Below are 20,553 nucleotides of genomic sequence, written 5' to 3'. Positions count from 1 at the left end.
AGAAAACAGGATCAGAAAATAGGATAGCTGCTTGTGCAAATGCACCCAGACCTTCTGTATAAACTTGTTCCAGTTGACTTTTCTACAGTCTGTCACTGTCACTGTAAATCTAGCATATGCTCCCAATACTTTATTCACTAAATAATGTAATAAAACAAAACATGACCCTATGACACGCATAGAAAGCAGTTTGAGCCAGTTAGTCACAATAGTGACTCTGGCTTTATGTCACTGCCTCTCTGTCAGATGTACTAGAGGCCCGGTAGAGACACCATACTGGAGGTCCTATACAGACCCCAGCTGCAAGCTGAGCTAGGACCTGGTCACAAACCACACACACGCTCTCTTTCTTCTCTTGAGGGCTCACCCGTTCTGGGAACAGGATATCGGGGGCTCCTGCAGACTAACTGTCCCTCTTCTCCTGCTCTGCGCCCTAAGCGTTGAGCTGGGGAGGGAAGCGCGCGACTTCCCTGAGACCCAGGGCCACAGACCCAGCACTGAGGAAGCGGCTGGGAGCTGTCCATGGTGGCGCCGCGCCTGGGCACGCACAGCCGCGGGCTCCCCACCCCCGGGCGCGCCCAGGCTTCTCTCTCTCCAGACCGCCGGAATGGAGAGAATCGCTCCAGGCTCACCATCTCCGGGATGGGGCTACAGCCAGGCACTGGCTCACACATCAAAAGGTTAGTTCAAAAGGCAGTTCTCACCTGTGGGTAGCATTGGCTGCCGGAAGCAGGACTCAGGACCTCAAATCCGGCTGCTGGCGGCACGTAGTGTTGGACCCTTGGTCACAGAGGGCGCTGAGAGCGAGTCTGCGGCTGAGGACCTCGGTGCACTGAGCTCCTTTCTCAAGAGCACACGCGTCCCGCCTGTCCATTCCAGAATGTCTCTGGCCCTCGTTCCCAGAGCGGCGAGCTGGAGACGTGGCCACGGAACTGGCCTGCGCTCCGCCAGGTCCCTGCCTTTCCTCCCAACCTAATTTGACCTTTCTTGGAGCCAATATCCCTTGCCAGGAACCTCTGAACCCTCTCTTCCAGATATGCCAGGTTTGGAGTCCCAGTCTAAACATCGGCAGGGGCCCTCCTGTCACCTAACGTTCAATGATCCCCACCCGTTCCGCGCTAGCGCCACGCTGGGTGCCTAGCGCTGTCCGGGAGGCGGAGGGGGAACCAGAGAGAAGACCGGCTGAGAACCAGCGGTGGAGCGCAGACCTGTTTCCAGGCGCACGCCCGCCCACTGTGCACAGCGCGAGAGGCTCCTGGTCGGTCGGCGGGACTCTGCAACCTGACCCTCGGAGCAGGCCCTCCGCGGAGGGCTCTGTCCCAGGCGCAAGCCCTGTGAGACGTTCAGAAGTGGGGACTATAAGGAAAGCAGGGATCTGCCCCCCGCTGGATGCGTTCCAGGGACACTGGTGCCCTGGCACCTGCCGCTTGCAAAGGATCACACAGTCGCAGAGGAATCTCACAGAGGACAGTGACAGGGGCATGTGCGGTGACAGATGCGTGGACAGACAGGCAGACGGACAGAGGTGGGCTGCACAGCACGGAGTGGACAAACAGAAGCCGATGCTGGGTAACGTTTTCCCTGCGACGAGGGGAGCTGCCAGATGCCCGTTCTTCCCTCCCCTCCGAGGCTGGGCAGTCAGCGCAGCCAGGCGCGCCGGGCTGGCCCCCTTACCTCCCAGTCGGCAGCCCCGGCGGTGCCACACCTCCCAAACCAGTAGCGCAGGGGCCAGTGCGTCTGTTTGGCAGCAAACCGCTGGGCCGTGAGCTCCTGGGCATGGGCAGGCGGAGCGGTGGTTGGTTTGGGAAAGCGGGGTTCAGGCCCTGCCGTGCTGCCCAAGCTGGTTGGCTCACCAGGGACGGTTCGACCTCCCGGCGCTGCGCTCGACTCACGCTCTCCGCTGCGCGCCAGCACCGTGGCTTTATAGCCGTGGCGCGGGAAGGCAAGCTCCTCCCCCGGCCCAGACGCCCAGCCACCAACCCGCCCCCGCCGGAGCTCCCGCCTGCCCGAGTGGGGCGGGGGCCTGCGCCCCGGCCGGAGGCAGACTCGCAGAGAAAGCACCGCAGCCGCCGGGTGAGGGCGCTGGAGCTCTGGACTTGGAGCCGCGGCTGTGGTGCCCAGAGCGCCCGTTCCGGGGCTCCAGGGCAAGGGCCGCCGTGCACAGGCATAAACCCCCACGCGTGCCGGTGGCTTCTCAGGGGAGAAGGCCACCGAGGAAAGAAAGGCTTGCCACAGAATCACCAGAAGATGGGGTCCAGGGTTTTTAAATCTCACAATCTTTTTTTTTTTTTTTTTGGTAACTTAGGAAACAGAGGCCTTAGAAAGAGAGCCTGGTGTAGAGACCTAGCAGTTCCTCCGAGAAGCAATTGGTTGACTTTCAGTCAGAGACTTTAGATTGAAACGGGGTCAGACATGCCAGTTATGTGACTGTGGACAAGGATGTTATTAACCTTCCTCAGCCTCAGTTTCCTCCTTAGGAAAATGGGTTGTACAGCTTTCTGGCAGGATTGAAAGGAGGATTTAAAAGAGGTTGCGATCGGCCCTGGCCAGTTGCTCAGTGGGTTAGAGCGTTCCTCGGGAAACACCAAGGCTGAGAGCACAAGCGGGAAGCCACCAGTGAATGCACAATTAAGGGGAACAAGAAATGAATGCTTCTCGTACCCCTCCCCCCCCTTGCTCTAAAATCAATCAATAACAATAAAAAAAGGTCGTCATAGTAGGGGTACCTAGGGCACAGTAAATGCTCAATAAGTTAGAATCCTTCCTGTATGTGGGGAGGGCTTTGTGCCCCTCTACCTGGACAGACCAAGATTCTCAAGGGTCAAAGAAGGCATGACTGACTGCTCTATATATTCCTTGCAGAGGACACAGGACCGCTGGCAAGAGCCCCTATCAGGCCCCCAGGGCACCTGAAATTCCTTCTCAACTCTGCCTCTTCACTTGCTGTGCGCCCCAGGGCCACCTCCTTGGCCCCTCTTGGGTCTCTCTTTGTTGTCTGTAAAACGGGGCTCTGACACCAGTTCTCCATCCCTCCTCCACTTTTTTTTGCAGCTTATAACTCAACCCCTTCACCTAGTTACTTGGTTACCTGGAGTTCCCCCCAAAATACACCTTTCCGCCTTCCTTCCAGCCAGTGCCCTGTAAGAGCCAACCCTGCAGGAAGGTCTGCCTTCCGAGCGGCACAGCCGTGCCGCTGCGCCCAGGCTGCTCGCTGGAGTCTGTGTCCAGGTCTCCCAGGCTGGGGAAGAACCTTGGCTGCCTGACTCACCCACAGCAGCCCGCAGTCCCCTCCCGGCCTGGCCTGGAGAGCTCACGGGGGTCAGTGACCAGGGTTCTCAGCCCTTCCTCAACTTCTCTGGAGAGAACGAGCTGTGTGCGGCCACCGTTCTCCCTCCCCAGCCTTCTTTCCCAGCAAATGTGGATGGAATACGTGCCCCTTCCTTATCCCATAACTCTCTTAGTTCCTTCCCTTTCTTTAGTAGGTGCCCCCAGATGCCAGGCCCACAGACACTTGGGGGATGCTGAGCAGTTGGCCCCAGTGAAGAAAGGTCAGCCTTTGGCTCAGCCTTTCCTTGGCGCATCGAGAGCCGCCCGCGGGGCTTCCCCTCTCCCTTCGGAGGAGAGTAGGTTGGAGGCCTGCGGGTCCGGAGAGCTCTGGTGAGAGGCCTGCTCCACAGGCATCCGAGAGATGATACGGTAACAAAGGGCTCCAGTCTGGTGATGAGCTCTGAGAAGTGCTTCGTCATGTTTTCTCACAGCACAGAAATGCCTGGCACATTCCTCTGGCGTCCAGCTTGCTTTATCTCAGGCCCGAGCCCCAGGGAAAAGAGCAATGCTGATGAATTGCAGACGGGCTCCACGCATCTCCAGCCAGACTCCTCCGCCGAGCTCCACACGGTGCTCCCAACTCAGCGCCCAGTGATGGACGGGCTGTGACGGGTCATTCTTTTGTGGATGGCTGCTGACAGCATCACTCTGGCCCAATGACGACCCGAACTGTCCGTCCATCACAGATCTTGCTCTTAAAAGAGCAGATCCAAGAGCTCGCCGATCTATTCAGAATCAGCAGTGTCCAGGTAGAGAGGAAATGTTCGCACAGGTGTGGCATCACCCAGAAGGACCTGCTCTTCCTCCATGGGCATTGCTTGCAGCCATCCTTACCATGGAAGGGTGCAGCTCCTTCTCCACGCCCTTGTTCGATAAAGAAGCTGCCTACTCATGGCTCCCACAAGCTGCCCAAGCCCTGCATTCCCAAATCAAGGTCGGTCTCTTAGCTCATGAGTCACCACACTCTACCTGCTGACCAGCAAAGCCAGCCAGCCGCCTGCCCTATAGTAGCCTGCCTGCAAAGTTTGAAAGGCTGGCCACACTGTGTCTCCATCCTCCAAGCCTCCAGGTCTGCTTTTCCCAGGAAAACATCAGGAAAGCCAGAGGAGATGAGGTGGTCGGGCATGGAGATGTGGAAAGCAACATGCAGCTGGTCTAAGGGGCAAGAGGACCCCACAAAAACATAAAACCTCAGGCATCACAATCTTAAGAGGCTCACCAATTATGAGGACATTTAAAAATTCCACCAACAGGGGTCGCGCTTGCACACTGAGCCTGAAGTTGGCATCTGACAAGGGAACTTCCCAGTCCCTGCGCTGGGGGCCAGACTTCCAGGACGAATAAATTGGTCTGTTCCTGTTTTTTCTTTTTTTGGATACAGATGAGGTTGCCCAGCCAAGGAGACCAGTCCTCAGTTTTTCTGGTGAGTGGACTTCTACGCTGGAATTTGGGACAGAAAGTCCTAGAACACTGGCCAACCAGTAGAAGCTCTAAAAATGGATTTCTACATCTTCCCGTTCAAACTCATCATCACCAACGAGAAAGAACATTCTTTTCTTGTGTTTTTTTTTATATCTAAAATACATGTAAACATATGTGTGAGGTTTTTGTGTCGTGAACTCTTTTTTTCTCAATGCAAAAATCACAAATGTTCCTTGCAAAAGAACTTCCAAAATTCAGATAACAAATAAAGAAGAAACCACCTAACCGTAAACCTAATGTCTATACATTACAAAAAGCTTGAAAAATATAGAAAAGTAAAAATGGTTCCTGTGCATTGACCTGGAATGCTGAGGTTGCTAGTTTGAAACCTGGGGCTTGCCTGGGTCAAGGCACATACGGGTAGCAATAGGACCCCTTTCTCTTTCTCTCTTGCTCTCCCCACCTCTAAAATCAATAAATGAGGCCCTGGCTGGTTGGCTCAGCGGTAGAGCGTCGGCCTGGCGAGTGGGGGACCCGGGTTCGATTCCTGGCCAGGGCACATAGGAGAAGCGCCCATTTGCTTCTCCACCCCCCTCCCTCCTTCCTCTCTGTCTCTCTCTTCCCCTCCCGCAGCCAAGGCTCCATTGGAGCAAAGATGGCCCGGGCTCTGGGGATGGCTCCTTGGCCTCTGCCCCAGAGGCTAGAGTGGCTCTGGTCGAGGCAGAGTGACGCCCCGGAGGGGCAGAGCATCACCCCCTGGTGGGCAGAGCGTCGCCCCCTGGTGGGCAGAGCGTCGCCCCCTGGTGGGCGTGCCGGGTGGATCCCGGTCGGGCGCATGCGGGAGTCTGACTGTCTCTCCCCGTTTCCAGCTTCAGAACGAAAAAAAATAAAAATAAAAAAAATAAAATCAATAAATAAAATTTTTAAATAAAAAAAGCAAAAAGGGAAACAATTACTTCTACTCAATAGTCATCTCTGTTCATGTCAGTATATAAGCAAGTTCTGTTTCCATGTATAGGTCACATGCTATATAGATGCACAAACACACATACATGTGTGTAAGTTTTCCATAAGTAGTTGAATGTTTAGCTCAGAATCCTTCTCCACAGTTCTCACATCTGGGAGAGCACAGTCAGAGTCACTCAATTCCCCTCCTTCACCCCCAGGAGCTCCTGTAGTGTGCAACAGAGAGTTGGTGTGTAGGAGGTATTTACATTGAGAATGAGTGAGTACATGAATGAGCATTTATAATTAAAATAGCATATTGATACATGGAATTCATGAGGGAGGGGGAATCCAATGGTTTGTAAATATTTAAAAAGAGCCTCAACTTTGCACACAAGGAAATATAAATTGATACTACACTGAAATACTCATCCGATTGGCAAAAATCCAAAAGTTTGATGCTGCCACCTCCATTGGGAGACCGGGCAGGGTAGAGAACAGATTCCTGCCTCATACCTCACTGATAAAAGCATAAATTGTTACAACCTCCTAGGGCAGTTTGCCAAGGCTTAAAAATGTATGTAACGTTGGACTCAGTAGTTTCACTTCCAGGAAGTTATCCTGTGGATCTATTTGCACAGTGTGTGAAGTGACATTGTTATACATTGCAGCCCTATTGGTAGAAGGGGAAAAGTGGAAACAGCCTAAATGCCTAATAGTAGCACTAATTAAAGTATGTTACATCCATGCAATGGACTACTGTGCAGCTATTTTTTTAAAAAGACACTAATGATAAATTTATATACTAAAATGAAAAATTAAACTGTGAAGCAATGTGTATAGCAAAGTACCATTTGTCCAAAAGGGGAAAGGAAAAAGGATACATATTTGTATTTCCTTACAGATACATTAAGAAGTAACCTAGAATGATACACAAGAAACTAAGAACAGGGTTGTCTGATTGCTGGTGATGGTTTCGGTGAGAGGATAGAAAGATGGATGGAGTAGGTTAGTCGACTTTTCCTTCAAAAAGTTTCTGTATATTTTTATTTTGAAACAAGTGAATTTACTACCAAGGAAAGAAGTGAATAATTTTTAAATGGAAAAAGAATCATGTCATATATAATAATTATAAGTCATTTTTTTTCAGTTAGTAATATACCACAAACATTGTCCTAAGCCTTAAATCTCCTTCAACATTATTTTTTAGTGGTATACCATTTCCTAATATGGATGTAATTTATATAATCAATCCCATTACTGGTTTCAGTATTCTAAATAAGGCTGTGATGTAGAACATTTTTGCACTTGTCTCTCATTATTTCTTTAGGATATTTTCAAATTTGCACCAACTTAAAGCCAAATGACCTTCTAGAAAAATTGGACCAATCACCACTCCAACAGTTCACATATGATAGGGCCTGTTTCCCTGAATTCCCTCTAACACCTGGAATTCTTTTAACTCATTATCAATTTGGATATATACTGGTAAATATACACATATATATAATGTTTCATTGTGGTTTTAATTTTCATTGCTTCTCTTACCAGCCCAATTAACACTTTTTTTTTTTTTGGTATTTTTCTGAAGCTGGAAACAGGGAGAGACAGACTCCCGCATGCGCCCAACCGGGATCCACCCGGCACGCCCACCAGGGGTGATGCTCTGCCCACCAGGGGGCGATGCTCTGCCCCTCCAGGGCGTCGCTCTGCCGCCTGGGGCAGAGGCCAAGGAGCCATCCCCAGCGCCCGGCCATCTTTGCTCCAATGGAGCCTTGGCTGTGGGAGGGGAAGAGAGAGACAGAGAGGAAGGAGGGGGGAGGGGGGAGAAGCAAATGGGCGCTTCTCCTATGTGCCCTGGCCGGGAATCGAACCCGGGTCCCCCGCACGCCAGGCCAACGCTCTACCGCTGAGCCAACCGGCCAGGGCCCAAATTAACACTTTGATGTGAACATTCTAGTTCTTCCTTTGGAAATCGCTTGCTCCTGGAAGAGAATGTATCATGGGTCAATCACGTCAAGCATTTATGAATTTGGTAGTTGCTACCAAACTGCTGTGATGACGGCTCTAAACTACCTTGACATTAGAAAGTGTCCTGGCGTGTCATGGAAGCATGGTTCATTTCTCCAAAGAAGATAGATACACAGATGGCCAACAAGCACATGAAATGATGATTAACATCACTCACCATTGGGAAATACACATCACAGTGCACATCACTGAAATATCACCATTATGATATTAAAAAAATAATAATGGGCCTGACCAGGTGGTGGCACAGTGGATAGAGCATCATACTGGGACGCAGGTTTGAAACCCCAAGGTTGCCGGCTTGAACGCAGGCTCACCAGCTTGAGCACAGAGTCACTGACTTGAGCATGGGATCATAGATATAACCCCATGGTCACTGGCTTGAGCTCAAAGGTTGCTGATTTGAACAAGGGGTCACCTGCTCTGATGTAGCCCCCCTCCCCCCCGGTCAAGGCACATATGAGAAAGCAATCAATGAACAACTAAGGAGCCACAACAAAGAATTGATGCTTCTTATCTCTTTCCCTTCCTGTCTGCTCCTATCTGTCTTTATTGCTGACTCTCTCTCTGTCTCTGTAAATAATAATAATGGGCCCTGGCCAGTTTGCTCAGTGATAGAGTGTTGGCTCAGCATATGAAAGTCCCAGGTTCAATTCCCAATCAGGGCACACAAGAGAAGCAACCACTTGCTTCTCTACCCCTCCATCTCCCCCTTCTCTCCCTCTTCTCCTCCTGCAGCCAGTGGCTCAATTAGTTCGAGCGTCAGCCCTGGGTGCTGAGGATAGCTAGCTTGGTCTGAGTGCATCAGCCTCAAGTGCTAAAATGGCTCTGTTGATTGGAGCATCAACCTCAGACAGGGGTTGTGAGCAGATCCCTGTCAGAGTGCATGTGGGAGAGAGTCTGTCTCACTATCTCCCCTCCTCTCACTTAAAATAATAACAATAATAATAATAATAATAATGTGCTAGCAAGGATGTAAAGAGATTGTGCCCATGGGTGAGAGTGTAAAATAATTGGGCATTCTCCAAAAAATTAAAAATAGAACTACCATATGATCCAGCAGCCCTACTTCTGGGTACATCTCCAAGTAACTGAAAGCAAGATATTGAAGAGAAATCTGTACACCTGCGTTCACAGCAGGGTTATTCACAATAGCCAAAAGGTGGAAGCAATCCAACTGTCCATCAACAGATAAATGGATAAACAGCCTCAAAAACAGATAAATGGAATATTATTCAGCCTCAAAAACCCAGAAATCCTTGCCCTGGCCAGTTGGCTCAGTGATAGAGCGTCGGCCTGGCGTGCGGAGGACCCGGGTTTGATTCCCGGCCAGGGCACACAGGAGAAGCGCCCATCTGCTTCTCCACCCCTCCCCCTCTCCTTCCTCTCTGTCTCTCTCTTCCCCTCCCGCAGCCAGGGCTCCATTGGAGCAAAGATGGCCCGGGTGCTGGGGATGGCTCCTTGGCCTCTGCCCCAGGTGCTAGAGTGGCTCTGGTCTCAACAGAGCAACACCCCAGAGGGGCAGAGCATCGCCCCCTGGTGGGCAGAGCGTCGCCCCCTGGTGGGCGTGCCGGGTGGATCCTGGTCGGGTGCATGCGGGAGTCTGTCTCTCCCCATTTCCAGCTTCAGAAAAATACAAAAAAACACACAAACCCCCCCCCACAGAAATCCTAACACCTGCTTCAATGTGCATGAAACTTGAGAATATTATGCCACGTGAAATAAACCAGTCACAAAAAGACAAGTACTGCATGATTCCACTTATACGAGGACCCTAGAGTGGTCAAATTCATAGCGTAGAAACTGGCATGTGGTGGCTGACAGGGGCTCTAGGGAGGAGAGCGGGAGCTGTTGTTTAATGGATGGACCTTCTAGTTTTGCAGGCTGAAAACCAATCTGGAGATTGGAGAGCAGTGTGAATATAGTCAATGCTACTGTGTACACTGTAAAATGGCTATGATGGCAAGTTTTATGCTATGTGAATTTTAGCAGTTTTTTTTTTTAAGCGAGAGACAGAGACAGTAAAAAAAAAAAAAAAAAAAGGCATTACAAAGAAATTATGGCTAGAGTTTTCCTTCCAAAACCTTTGTCGGAATACAACTTTCTACTCAAAGCTCTCCAATTTACTTCGCAATCTGAGCAAAATTGAGCAAAATCCGGAGACATGATGGGGCCACCTGAGGCCGTCCAACCTCAGTCATTGATCCTCTTGCTCACTCAGCTCAGTCCCTTTGCCTTTGGGTGTTTCCTTAACACGCGGAATACATTCCAGCCTGAGGCCCTTGGTACCTGCTGGCCCTCTGCCTGAAGTGCCCCTTAGGAACTCTGCCCCTCTGCAGACATGCGCACAACCCTGTCCCTGACTCCAAGCTTCTGCTCAAAAATCACACACTCGCCCTGGCCGGTTGGCTCAGTGGTAGAGCATCGGCCTGGCGTGCAGAGGTCCCGGGTTCGATTCCCGGCCAGGGCACACAGGAGAAGTGCCCATCTGCTTCTCCACCCCTCCCCCTCTCCTTCCTCTCTGTCTCTCTCTTCCCCTCCCGCAGCCAAGGCTCCATTGGAGCAAAGATGGCCCGGGCGCTGGGGATGGCTCCTTGGCCTCTGCCCCAGGCGCTAGAGTGGCTCTGGTCGCGGCAGAGCGACGCCCCGGAGGGGCAGAGCATCGCCCCCTGGTGGGCAGAGCGTCGCCCCCTGGTGGGCGTGCCAGGTGGATCCCAGTCGGGCGCATGCGGGAGTCTGTCTCCCCGTTTCCAGCTTCAGGAAAAAAAAAATTCATGCACTCAGAGAGGCCTGTTCCATCTTCCCTAAGTTCGGTCTCCATCACCCTCTCTGTACTGAATGGTGCCTTTTACCATATTCAGTGGAAGCTAAAAGCTGCGTTGATCACTTGCTGGGCGATAAACACAGCGATCTGCCAGCTTCCTATGGCAGTTTGGGAAGTGCGGCGGGGGTGAGGGATCGGTGAGCATTTAGGCCTGAGGTGACCTTTAGCAAAGGAAGCCAGGTGACTGGAGCAGGACTGTTGTTGATTGGCTGGGCTTCTGAAGCGTGTCACTGACCAGAGAAGGAAGTCTCTGCTGGAATGGGGCGGCTCCCAAATCCTTCCTCCCGGTTACTCGTCACTGCGGCCAAGGAACAGGGTTATTTCTTGGAGGTGGGGGTGGTATAGAAGTTATTCTCAGTAGGATCCCTTTTTTAGGTAACTGTCAAATAATCTAGGTCAGAGATTTTCAAACTTTAGCATGAAGCAAGTCCCGTCTCATGGAGGGCTTGTTAAAAGACTCCTGGGCCCCGCCCCTCTGAGCGGCTGAGTCAGCAGGTCTGAGAGGGGCCCCAGGACCCTGAGCTGCTCACAACTCCCCTGGGGCGCTGGCGCTGCTGGTCCAGTGACTACTGGTCTAGTGTTGTGGGATTTGTATCTTATTATCTGCTGGTTAAGAACATATTTAACACAATGAGGTACTAGTGAGTCTAGAATTCCGTGCATGAATTTTTTTAAATGGTTATTTTTTTTCCCATTCCAAGTGAGAGGAGATAGTGAGACAGACTCCCACATGCCCTCCGACCAGGATCCACCCGGTATCCCCCTTACAGGGCTGACGTTCAAACCAACTGAGCCACTGGCTGCAGGAGGGGAAGAGGGAGAGAAGAGGAAGAGGGAGGGGGAGAGAAGCAGATGGTCACTTCTCATGTGTGCCCTAACCAGGAATCGAACCCAGGATATCTGCATGCCAGGCCAATGCTCACTCCACTGGGCCACCAGCCAGGGCCATAAAATGGTAATCAATCACAGCCACATCTTTGTACATTTGAAAAATGATAAATACATAGGTAAAATACAGTATTTACTGCATCTACAGATCATGGTGAGGAAGTACGAATTCCGGGACTTACTGCAGTTCCATCCTGTCTCTCCTCTATGCTTGCTCTTCCCACCTTCTCCCTCGGAATCTGAGGCTTGCCCCATTTGGGGGAATCCTGGACCAGATATTCCCCGAGTGATCACCCAGGTTTGATGATTCTTTGCTTTGCAACACTTGATGACTATACACGTGAACGTCAACACATACAAGCTGCATCAGTGAAGTGGTGTACCGTATATTCCCATGTATAAGATGCATCTTTTTTTCAAAAAATTTGGGATCTAAAAACTGGGTGTGTCCTACACAGTGGTTGTAGATTTTTTTTACTTGCATTTCCCGCTTTTTCACGCCTGTTTTTGCGCTCATTGTTGAAGACAGTGATTCGTCATCAGACACAGATGAGGAGAAGCTAATGGATGGGACTTTTGACAGTGATGAGGAGTTGAATGAATTTTATGATGAATACAACTTGAGTTCAATAACTTTATGTAATACATTTTTTTTTTCAAATTTCGAGCCCCCAAATTAAGGTGCATCTTATACATGGGGAAATACGGTAATTGGAAAATATGGGAGGCAAGCAAGTTTATAAAATTGGTAGAGAGCAAGCCAGGATGGGAGGGAGGAAAGGAAGGAGGGAGGGAGAAAGGAAAGAAGAGAAGAAGGGAGGGAGGAAAGAGAAAGAGAAAAAGGGAAAGGCTGGCTTTAGAAATTCTCCATCTAATGAAGGACAGCTGCTCCTCCTTACATCTGGTTGTGTGCCAGGTGAGGTCAGATCTCTCTGGTCCTCTAGACACAAGTCCTCCGTCCTCCGGAGGAAAGCCGGGCACATGTCTAAGTCTGTGCTGCCACCCGCTGAGCCGGGGCCCCTCAGTGTAAAAGTAGAAAAGAGAAATGAAACACACTTCTGCGTTTCTGAAGATAAGAATTTTTTACAAAGAAAATTCTTACTCAGGAAAAAGAATCTAAGGGCCACTATTCCACACAACAGCCATCTCTACGCACGGTGTCGTTGCCTGGAAAGAAAGATTTAGTCCACAATGAGAGAATGATATTCACCCATCCATGCCCAAGAGGCTGTTTGCTGCTGTGTTAATGTGAAAATTCTCCCAGTAGAAGAGAAAAATGTTCTATTTCTACAGGTGATAACAGCTAAAATTTATTGAAAGCTTGTAGAATTCTGTTTGATGCTATTGGGGAAACGGTGTAGTTATCTTCTTCTTGTGGTTTTGGAAAAAAAGCTAATGTATTTCAAGCAGTAATACAGCAAAAACCTATTAAGAGTTTGAGATTGCATGCTCTGCAAAAGATGTCATGAAGAAAGTTAACGGGCAAGGAACATACTGGGAGAATATATTTGCAGCATAGGAAAGGCTTAGCATTCTGAATCTATAAATAATCCCCATGAAAAAGGGAAAGATAGAAAGTGGGCAAAATTGACGTGGTGTGTAAAGGGTGTTATACTGAGCAGGACACTTGAAACTATGTCATCACAATAAATTAACAATAAAAAAATTATAGGCTCTGGTCAGTTAACCCAGTCGGTTAAGAGCATTGTCCCAAAACGACAAGGTTGCAGGTTCGATCCCCAGCCAGGGCACATGCGGCAAACAACCAGTGAATGCACGACTGAGTGGAACAATAAATGAACGCTTCCTTCCCCCTCCCCTCTCTCTCTCTCTCCCTTCCTCTCTCCGTCTCTCTAAAAATCAATAAAAATTAAGCCGTGGCTGGATAGTTTAGTTGGTTGGAGCACCGTCCCAGAGTGTGGAGGCTGCCGGTTTGATTCCCCGGTCAGGGCACATACAGGAGGAGCAGCTTGGTGTTTCTGTCTCTCACTCTTCTCTCCCTGCCTCTCTCTCTCTCTCTCTCTCTCAAAAAAAAAATTGTAAAATAAAAAACATAAATAAAAATTAAACTGATTTCTGCTTGCAAAATAAAAAATTAGGAAGAAAGTGAGTAAGAGTCAAGCACAGGCATTATGCAATAGAGAACTTACCAATGGCCCATGTTTGTGCAAAGTTGATTATCCTCGTGAGTAATCATGGACAAAAACATTTCACATCCACTATTTAGGCAAAAATTAACAAAGTCAGAGGACATCATTTCCGAAGCCTAGACTCTCCGTCCAACATTGGGGGAGGGTTGGCATTACCTACTTGGGCAAGGAATGAGTCACAGGAAATTCAGGATGGGAGTTTCTCCACGGGGCGTGGAGGAAAAGGCTCATGATTAGAAGAAAATGGGGGAGAATGGGAGCTTCCATGGTCCTGGGGACATATTTCTTAGGTTCATTACTGGGAATATGGATGTTCCTTTTTTCCCCCTTTAAATTGTAAAAATATGTTTTATCTACTGTTCTGAATAAAATTTTAAATGTTTTAAAAGGGCACTTTTTTGGGCTGTGACCAGGTAGCCCATCTGGTTAGGCCTTCCATTCCGATACATCAAGGTTGCAGGTTCGATCCCCAGTCAGGGCAAAATACAGAAATTAACCAATGAGTTCCTAAGTAAGCGGAACAACAAATTAGTGTTTCTCTCTCTCCTCCTTCTTTTCTCTCTCTAAAATCAAGAAAGTTAAAAAAGTTTAATGAAGAAAAAAAAAAAAAGGGCACCTTTGGTATAAGTTCCTCTCCACCCACCTGGGTCTCTTTTATCACTGAATAAAAAGATGAGATCACTCCAGGTCCCATCTCAGAAATCTGGGTGAGTTAAGGAGTGACACCTGGAAGGCCAGAGACAGGAGACAATGTCCGCGCAGCGGGAAGCCCATCTCCACTCACACCCAGAGAGAGCCAGGCAGGGGACAGGTGTGAACAATCCGGGAACAGCCCAATGGAAAACCACATAGCAGCAGAGCGCGGATTAACAACACAGGGAGGGCACTCCCAGGGCCGAGGGTCTTCACCTGGTTTACAAAGTGTTCCCTGTTTTGTTCTGAACCAAACTGCCGCCATCGTGGAATGAGTGGGTCCAAGTCTCCGCGATATTTGCAAAGCGCCTCCACCTGTGGGATTGCAAACGAGCCTCCTGTGCCTGAGTGAGAGGCATGGCTGCCACTTCAGAGATAAAGAACAAGTTAAGATCAGTAAAGAGGTCACGGAGCCGTCACGGCACAACAGCCAGGCCCAGGGCCCTCTCCTTGTCTCACTCGCTCCTGGGCCTGTAAATGCATTGCTGCCCAACTCCTCATGCAGAGAGCTCTGACTACGTGTGCCCCTCTGGGCTTGCCTGCAGGATAAATCCAGCCCCTTCACCTCCCAAATCTACTCACAGTTCTCAGAATCCGAAAATAATTGGTTTTAAAAGAACGTTGTAGAGACTATCTAGCAGTTTTTAATATATCAGAATCACTGATACTTCTAAGAATCTGTTGAAACTGTGGAACTTCTCCCCAGAAAAATGCCCATTGGTACAGACATCCTACGTACGACCTAGTCACAGATCCCATGATTGCTGTTACGAATTATATACTAATCAGGTGTGGTGTTTCCCCCCAGAGGTTAAAAATAGCATGATCAGATGATTCAACAATTCTGAGTATAACAGAAATCAGGGTCTTCAACCCATATCTGTGCACCCATGTTCAGAGCAGCATTAGTCACAGTAGCCCAAATGGTAGAAACAACCCAAGCGTCCAACCACAGAGGAGTAAACAAAATGGAGTAATGTCCATACACTAGAATGTTATTCAGCCCTTAAAAAGGAATTCAACTGGATGAACTTTGACATTATACTAAGTAGAATAAGTTAGTCGCCAAAGGACAAACACTGTATGATTCCACTCAGAGGAGGCACTTAGAATAGTCAAGGTCACCGAGACAGGAAGAAGGTGAGGGGTGGGGGGTTAGTATTTAACAGGGACAGAGTTTTGGTTTGGGAAGATAAAAACATTCAGGAGATAGATAAAAACATTCAGGAGATGGGTGGTGGTGAATGTACTAAATGCCACTGACCTGTACACCTAAAATTGGTTAAAAAGATAAATTTCATCTGCCCTGTGGTGGTGCAGTGGATGGAGTGTCGACCTGGAATGCTAAGATCATGGGTTTGAAACCCTGTGCTTGCCCGGTCAAGGCACATACGGGAAGCAAGTACTACAAGGTGGTGCTTCCCACTCCACCACCCCCCGCCCCCCACCTTTCTCTCTCTAAAATCAGTAAATAAAATCTTTTGTAAAAAGGTAAATTTTGGCCCTGGCTGGTTGGCTCAGTGGTAGAGCATTGGCCTGGCGTGCAGAAGTCCCGGGTTCGATTCCCGGCCAGGGCACACAGGAGAAGCGCCCATCTGCTTCTCCACCCCTTCCCCTCTCCTTCCTCTCTGTCTCTCTCTTCCCCTCCCGCAGCAGAGGCTCCATTGGAGCAAAGATGGCCCGGGCACTGGGGATGACTCCATGGCTTCTGCCTCAGGTGCTAGAGTGGCTCTGGTCGCAACAGAGCAACACCCTGGAGGGGCAGAGCATCGCCCCTGGTGGGCGTGCCGGGTGGATCCCGGTCGGGCGCATGCGGGAGTCTGTCTGACTGGCTCTCCCCGTTTCCAGCTTCAGAAAAATACGAAAAATAAAAAAGGTAAATTTTATGTTATATATACACAGAAGCACCTGCTCATAAAAAGTAGGGGATCAGGGAACATGCAGATACTCTAGTACAGTGATTTTTCAACCTTTTTTGAGCCGCGGCACATTTTTTACATTTACAAAATCCTGGGGCATACCACCTACCAAAATGACACAAAATGACACTCTAACACAGTACATATTATACATATAGTTAATAATATAGTTTCTAAATGTATTTATACTCACTTAGTGTGAAACCTGGGCCTGTTTCGATGAACACAAAAGGGATATCCTGGCAGGAATGGTAGAAAGACACACACGAAGCTCTTCCTCAACAGTTCTCAGTCTCTCTCTGTTTTTAGTTTTTATCGCAGTCAAGCTTGAGAAGCTCAGCTCACATAGATATGTGGTTGAAAACGGGAGTAACGTCAAAATAGCTTTGTTGGCCAGAATGGGGAACTCCTTGGCAACAGATAACCAAAAACTGTCCAAAGGAAGATCAGCAAACTTTAGCTTTAAAGTTAGATAACATTGTAATGCATTGTATCACCCTCTGCGGGGGACTCTTTTAAAAAGAAAAAGGTCAAATATCTATATACACCATCAGGATAGACATAAGCAGCTGAGGCTGAGGCTTCATCTAGTGGTGGCAACATTTTCCTCCAGTCCTGACCAGGATTAGAAATCGGGACCATGGGGAGGAGTAGCAGCTTCAACTACTCGCCACGGCCACACAATGACAAGTGCGTGGCAGGCCGAGCAGGGACCTTCCTGGGTGTGGATGAGAGGCGGCCTACTATTGGTTCATCGCTAGTGGTCAGGATGAATCCTAGAAGGTGAATGGTCAGTGAGCGTTCCCTGTGCCTCCACTCTTCCTGTCGCTGATAGCTGGAGGGATTGTGAGGGAATGTTTATGTTCAGATAGAGGCGGCTGGCCACGAGCTGGATAAATAGCTTCCGTGGGCTGTATCCGGCATGCGGGCTGTAGTTTGGAGACCCATGTTTAATTTCCCCACGGCACACTTGACCATGTCTCACGGCACACTAGTGTGCTGCAGCACACTGGTTGAAAAACACTGCTCTAGTACTTTCAGCCTTTTGTATAGTGCACTTTCACCAACGAAATAAAAGTTGGTTTTGCATCTCATTTGCATAATTGAACAACTTCCTTTGACTTGTTGTTTGCTTTCCTGATGTTCTTGTTTAAAAAAAAAAAATCAGGCCCTGGCCGGTTGGCTCAGTGGTAGAACATTGGCCTGGCATGCAGGAGTCCTGGGTTCGATTCCCGGCCAGGGCACACAGGAGAAGCACTCATATGCTTCCTCCCCCCTCTCCTTCTTCTCTGTCTCTCTCTTCCCCTCCCATAGCCAAGGCTCCATTGGAACAAAGTTGGCCCAGGAGCTGAGGATGGCTCCATGGCCTCTGCCTCAGGCGCTAGAATGGCTCTGGTTGCAACAGAGCGACACCCCAGATGGGCAGAGCATCGCCCCCTGGTGGGCATGCCGGGTGGATCCTGGTCAGGTGCATGCGGGAGTCTGTCTACCTCCCCGTTTCCAACTTCAGAAAAACACAAAAAATAAAATAATCAAATGTGTCTTTTTTTTTATTATTGCTTCATATTCATTTTGAAATATTTCCTGCCTGACCTGTGGTGGCGCAGTGGGATAAAGCGTCGACCTGGAAATGCTGAGGTCACCGGTTCGAAACCCTGGGCTTGCCTGGTCAAGGCACATATGGGAGTTGATGCTTCCAGCTCCTCCCCCCTTCTCTCTCTCTGTCTCTCCCTCTCCTCTCTGAAAAAATGAAATAAAAATAAATAAATAAAAGGATGGAAAAAAAAAGAAAGAAATATTCCCTAATTCTTGTGAGCAGTATATTTTCCTCTCTGCGTAGGGAGGCACAGGGACAAGGCCAGGCCTCCAGGTTCCAGGGCCACCTCCCCAGCCCCTGCCCTGGAGCTCTGCACCTGCCCCTGTACAAAAGGGGCTGAGCCCTCTGTACAAAATACCGGTGGGCAAGGCCTGAGGGGAGGCAGCATGGGAGCTGCGGGCATGAGAGGTGATATTGATAATGAACTTCACCTCCAGCGTAGTAACCCTCACCGCGAGAGGATGCGCTTTACCCAGGGTGACTTGTCCCGCCCTGTCAAAGCAGCATTTTCTGGGGGAGGGAGATACTGCCGTCAACAGTGGGCCGTAACAAATGGCAAATACTCCTCGGCATATGATGGCATTATGCTTACTAAACCCATTATAAAGTGAAAATGTAAGTCAAAAATGCATTTAACACATCTAACCCACCGACCATCATAGCTTAGCCTAGCTTACCTCACATGTGCATTCGCGCATGCGCAGAGGATGTACGTGAGCCCCATTATCACAGGACTGCCCAGCATCGCAAGAGGTTATCCCGCTGCTTACCGCTTGGTGGGGGGAAGACCAGCTGTAAGAAATGATGACCTATTGCCATTTATGACAACATGGATAGACCTTGATGACATTATACTGAGTGAAATAAGTAAATCAGAAGAAGCTAAGAACTATTGCAGCAGGAAGCGACCCGACGGAGGATAGACACTCAGATAACTTAATCAATGAAGGAAGGAGAATTTATTAAAGCTGGCAGAGCACATGGAGATTGTAGCTCCAAAACACAGGCTCCCCGAAGTTGATTTTCTTACAGGTTATATACCTTTACAGTATCTAAGCAGTGGGCATGTGATTTCTTTGTTTAAGGTTTCCCACGACTCAAGGAGAGGGGAAGAAAGTTTCGGTGGAGTCAGCAAGGGGGGAGGGGTTTCCAGATCACTGGCCATAGTTACATACAGATCCTGCTATTCTTGCTTTGTGTTGTAACTATGGAATATAGTTAATTTATCACTGGGTGACTCGGTTACCCCAGCTGGCTCCTTTCCCTTGTATTCTTTTTGTTTCTTCCTTCTTAGGGAAGAGGGGGCCTGCCCCTCCTTCCTTACTGTATGATTTCACACATAGGTGGGATATAAAAATGAGACTCATGGACATAGATAAAAAGTGAGGTGGTTACCACAGGGAGAGGGGTAGGGGAGTAAAAAGGGACAAATATACGTGACAGAAATTGATTTGACTTTGGGTGATGGTGTTATAGTAAACATTAAATCAAATTAATATAAAATGTAAAATGGAAACTAAGAGTGATGTAGGTGTAACCAGTTAGGTGTCACATGCCAGAGAATTCCATGTTTCAACTGCATGCCAATACCATGTGTGAATTAATGCGATTAACTATATTTTAGGTAAAAGCCCACTATGTAAGGCCCAGTTACCAAGGTGTAACGGGTTTACTCCCTTTTCTGATCACTCCATCTGTCAACCTTATCAAGCCCATTTGTGACTTATATTTGAAGTGTGATAATGGAACTCTATGATGTGACAAGTGGCCAAACCAGATATAAGTAGCTGGGGTGTAGATCAGGTCAGCCGCCTGAGATGCAGACTCCACGTCCACCGCAATCATTTGGCAACTGCTGCGAAGTACCCTGCCTCTCCAAGCAAGTTTGTTAGGGGCCCCACCAAAGCCAGGACCTAGACTTAGCCAGCCACTCATCTTAACTGCGAGTGAATCAAAGCCTATGTTATTTATACTGCTCACAAAAATTAGGGGATATTTCAAAATGAATATAAAGCATTTTATTTATTTTTTTTTTTTTGTATTCTTCTGAAGCTAGAAACGGGGAGAGACAGCCAGACAGATTCCCGCATGCGCCTGACCGGGATCCACCCAGCACGCCCACCAGGGGGCGATGCTCTGCCCCTCCGGGGTGTCGCTCTGCCGCGACCAGAGCCACTCTAGCACCTGGGGCAGAGGCCAAGGAGCCATCCCCAGCGCCCGGGCCATCTTTGCTCCAATGGAGCCCTGGCTGCGGGAGGGGAAGAGAGAGACAGAGAGGAAGGAGAGGGGGAGGGGTGGAGAAGCAGATGGGTGCTTCTCCTGTGTGCCCTGGCCGGGAATCGAACCTGGGACTTCTGCACGCCAGGCCGACGCTCTACCACTGAGCCAACCGGCCAGGGTCTGATTTTTTTTTTTATTAAACAAGAAAATCAGAAAAGTAAATAGCAAGTCAAAGAAAGTTATTTAATTATGCAAATGAAATGCAAAACCAACTTTTACTTCATTGGTGAAAACACACAATACAAAAGGCTGAAAGTACTGGAGCATCTGCACGTTCCCAGATCCCCTAATTTTTGTGAGCAGTGTAGCTTGCTATGAGTGTCTTTGCCAGTTCAATGGACTCCTAATTATTTTCATTTTATGTCATGAATTACCTAACAAACCCAGCTAGAACTTAATTATAACCAACTAAATAGTTTATCATGAGAGATGGTGTGGGGCAGCGGTGTTAGGCTTGCTCGCAGGTTCACCAGCTGC

General features: G+C 48.9%; 1 protein-coding gene across 4 annotated transcripts in view; it reads right to left on the bottom strand.

Annotated features, from left to right (window-relative positions):
- The window catches only part of CEMIP (cell migration inducing hyaluronidase 1), a 155,975-nt gene extending 154,085 nt beyond the window's left edge, over positions 1-1,890 (bottom strand). For 2 of the 4 annotated variants that reach the window (XM_066240080.1, XM_066240082.1), the window contains exon 1: positions 705-1,859. Coding sequence is in view for 1 of the 4 variants with exons in the window: in XM_066240079.1 (XP_066096176.1) it covers positions 1,675-1,778 (104 nt within the window). In the remaining 3 variants the exon portion in view is untranslated. Of the gene's footprint in view, positions 1-704 lie in introns of all 4 variants that reach the window. The other 2 variants (XM_066240079.1, XM_066240081.1) reach the window with 2 other exon arrangements.
- Positions 1,891-20,553: the final 18,663 nt, after the last annotated feature.

Source organism: Saccopteryx bilineata, chromosome 7, assembly GCF_036850765.1.
Source record: "Saccopteryx bilineata isolate mSacBil1 chromosome 7, mSacBil1_pri_phased_curated, whole genome shotgun sequence".
In the NCBI taxonomy this organism is placed as follows: Eukaryota; Metazoa; Chordata; class Mammalia; order Chiroptera; family Emballonuridae; genus Saccopteryx; species Saccopteryx bilineata.
This window is presented reverse-complemented; position numbering and strand designations above follow the sequence as displayed.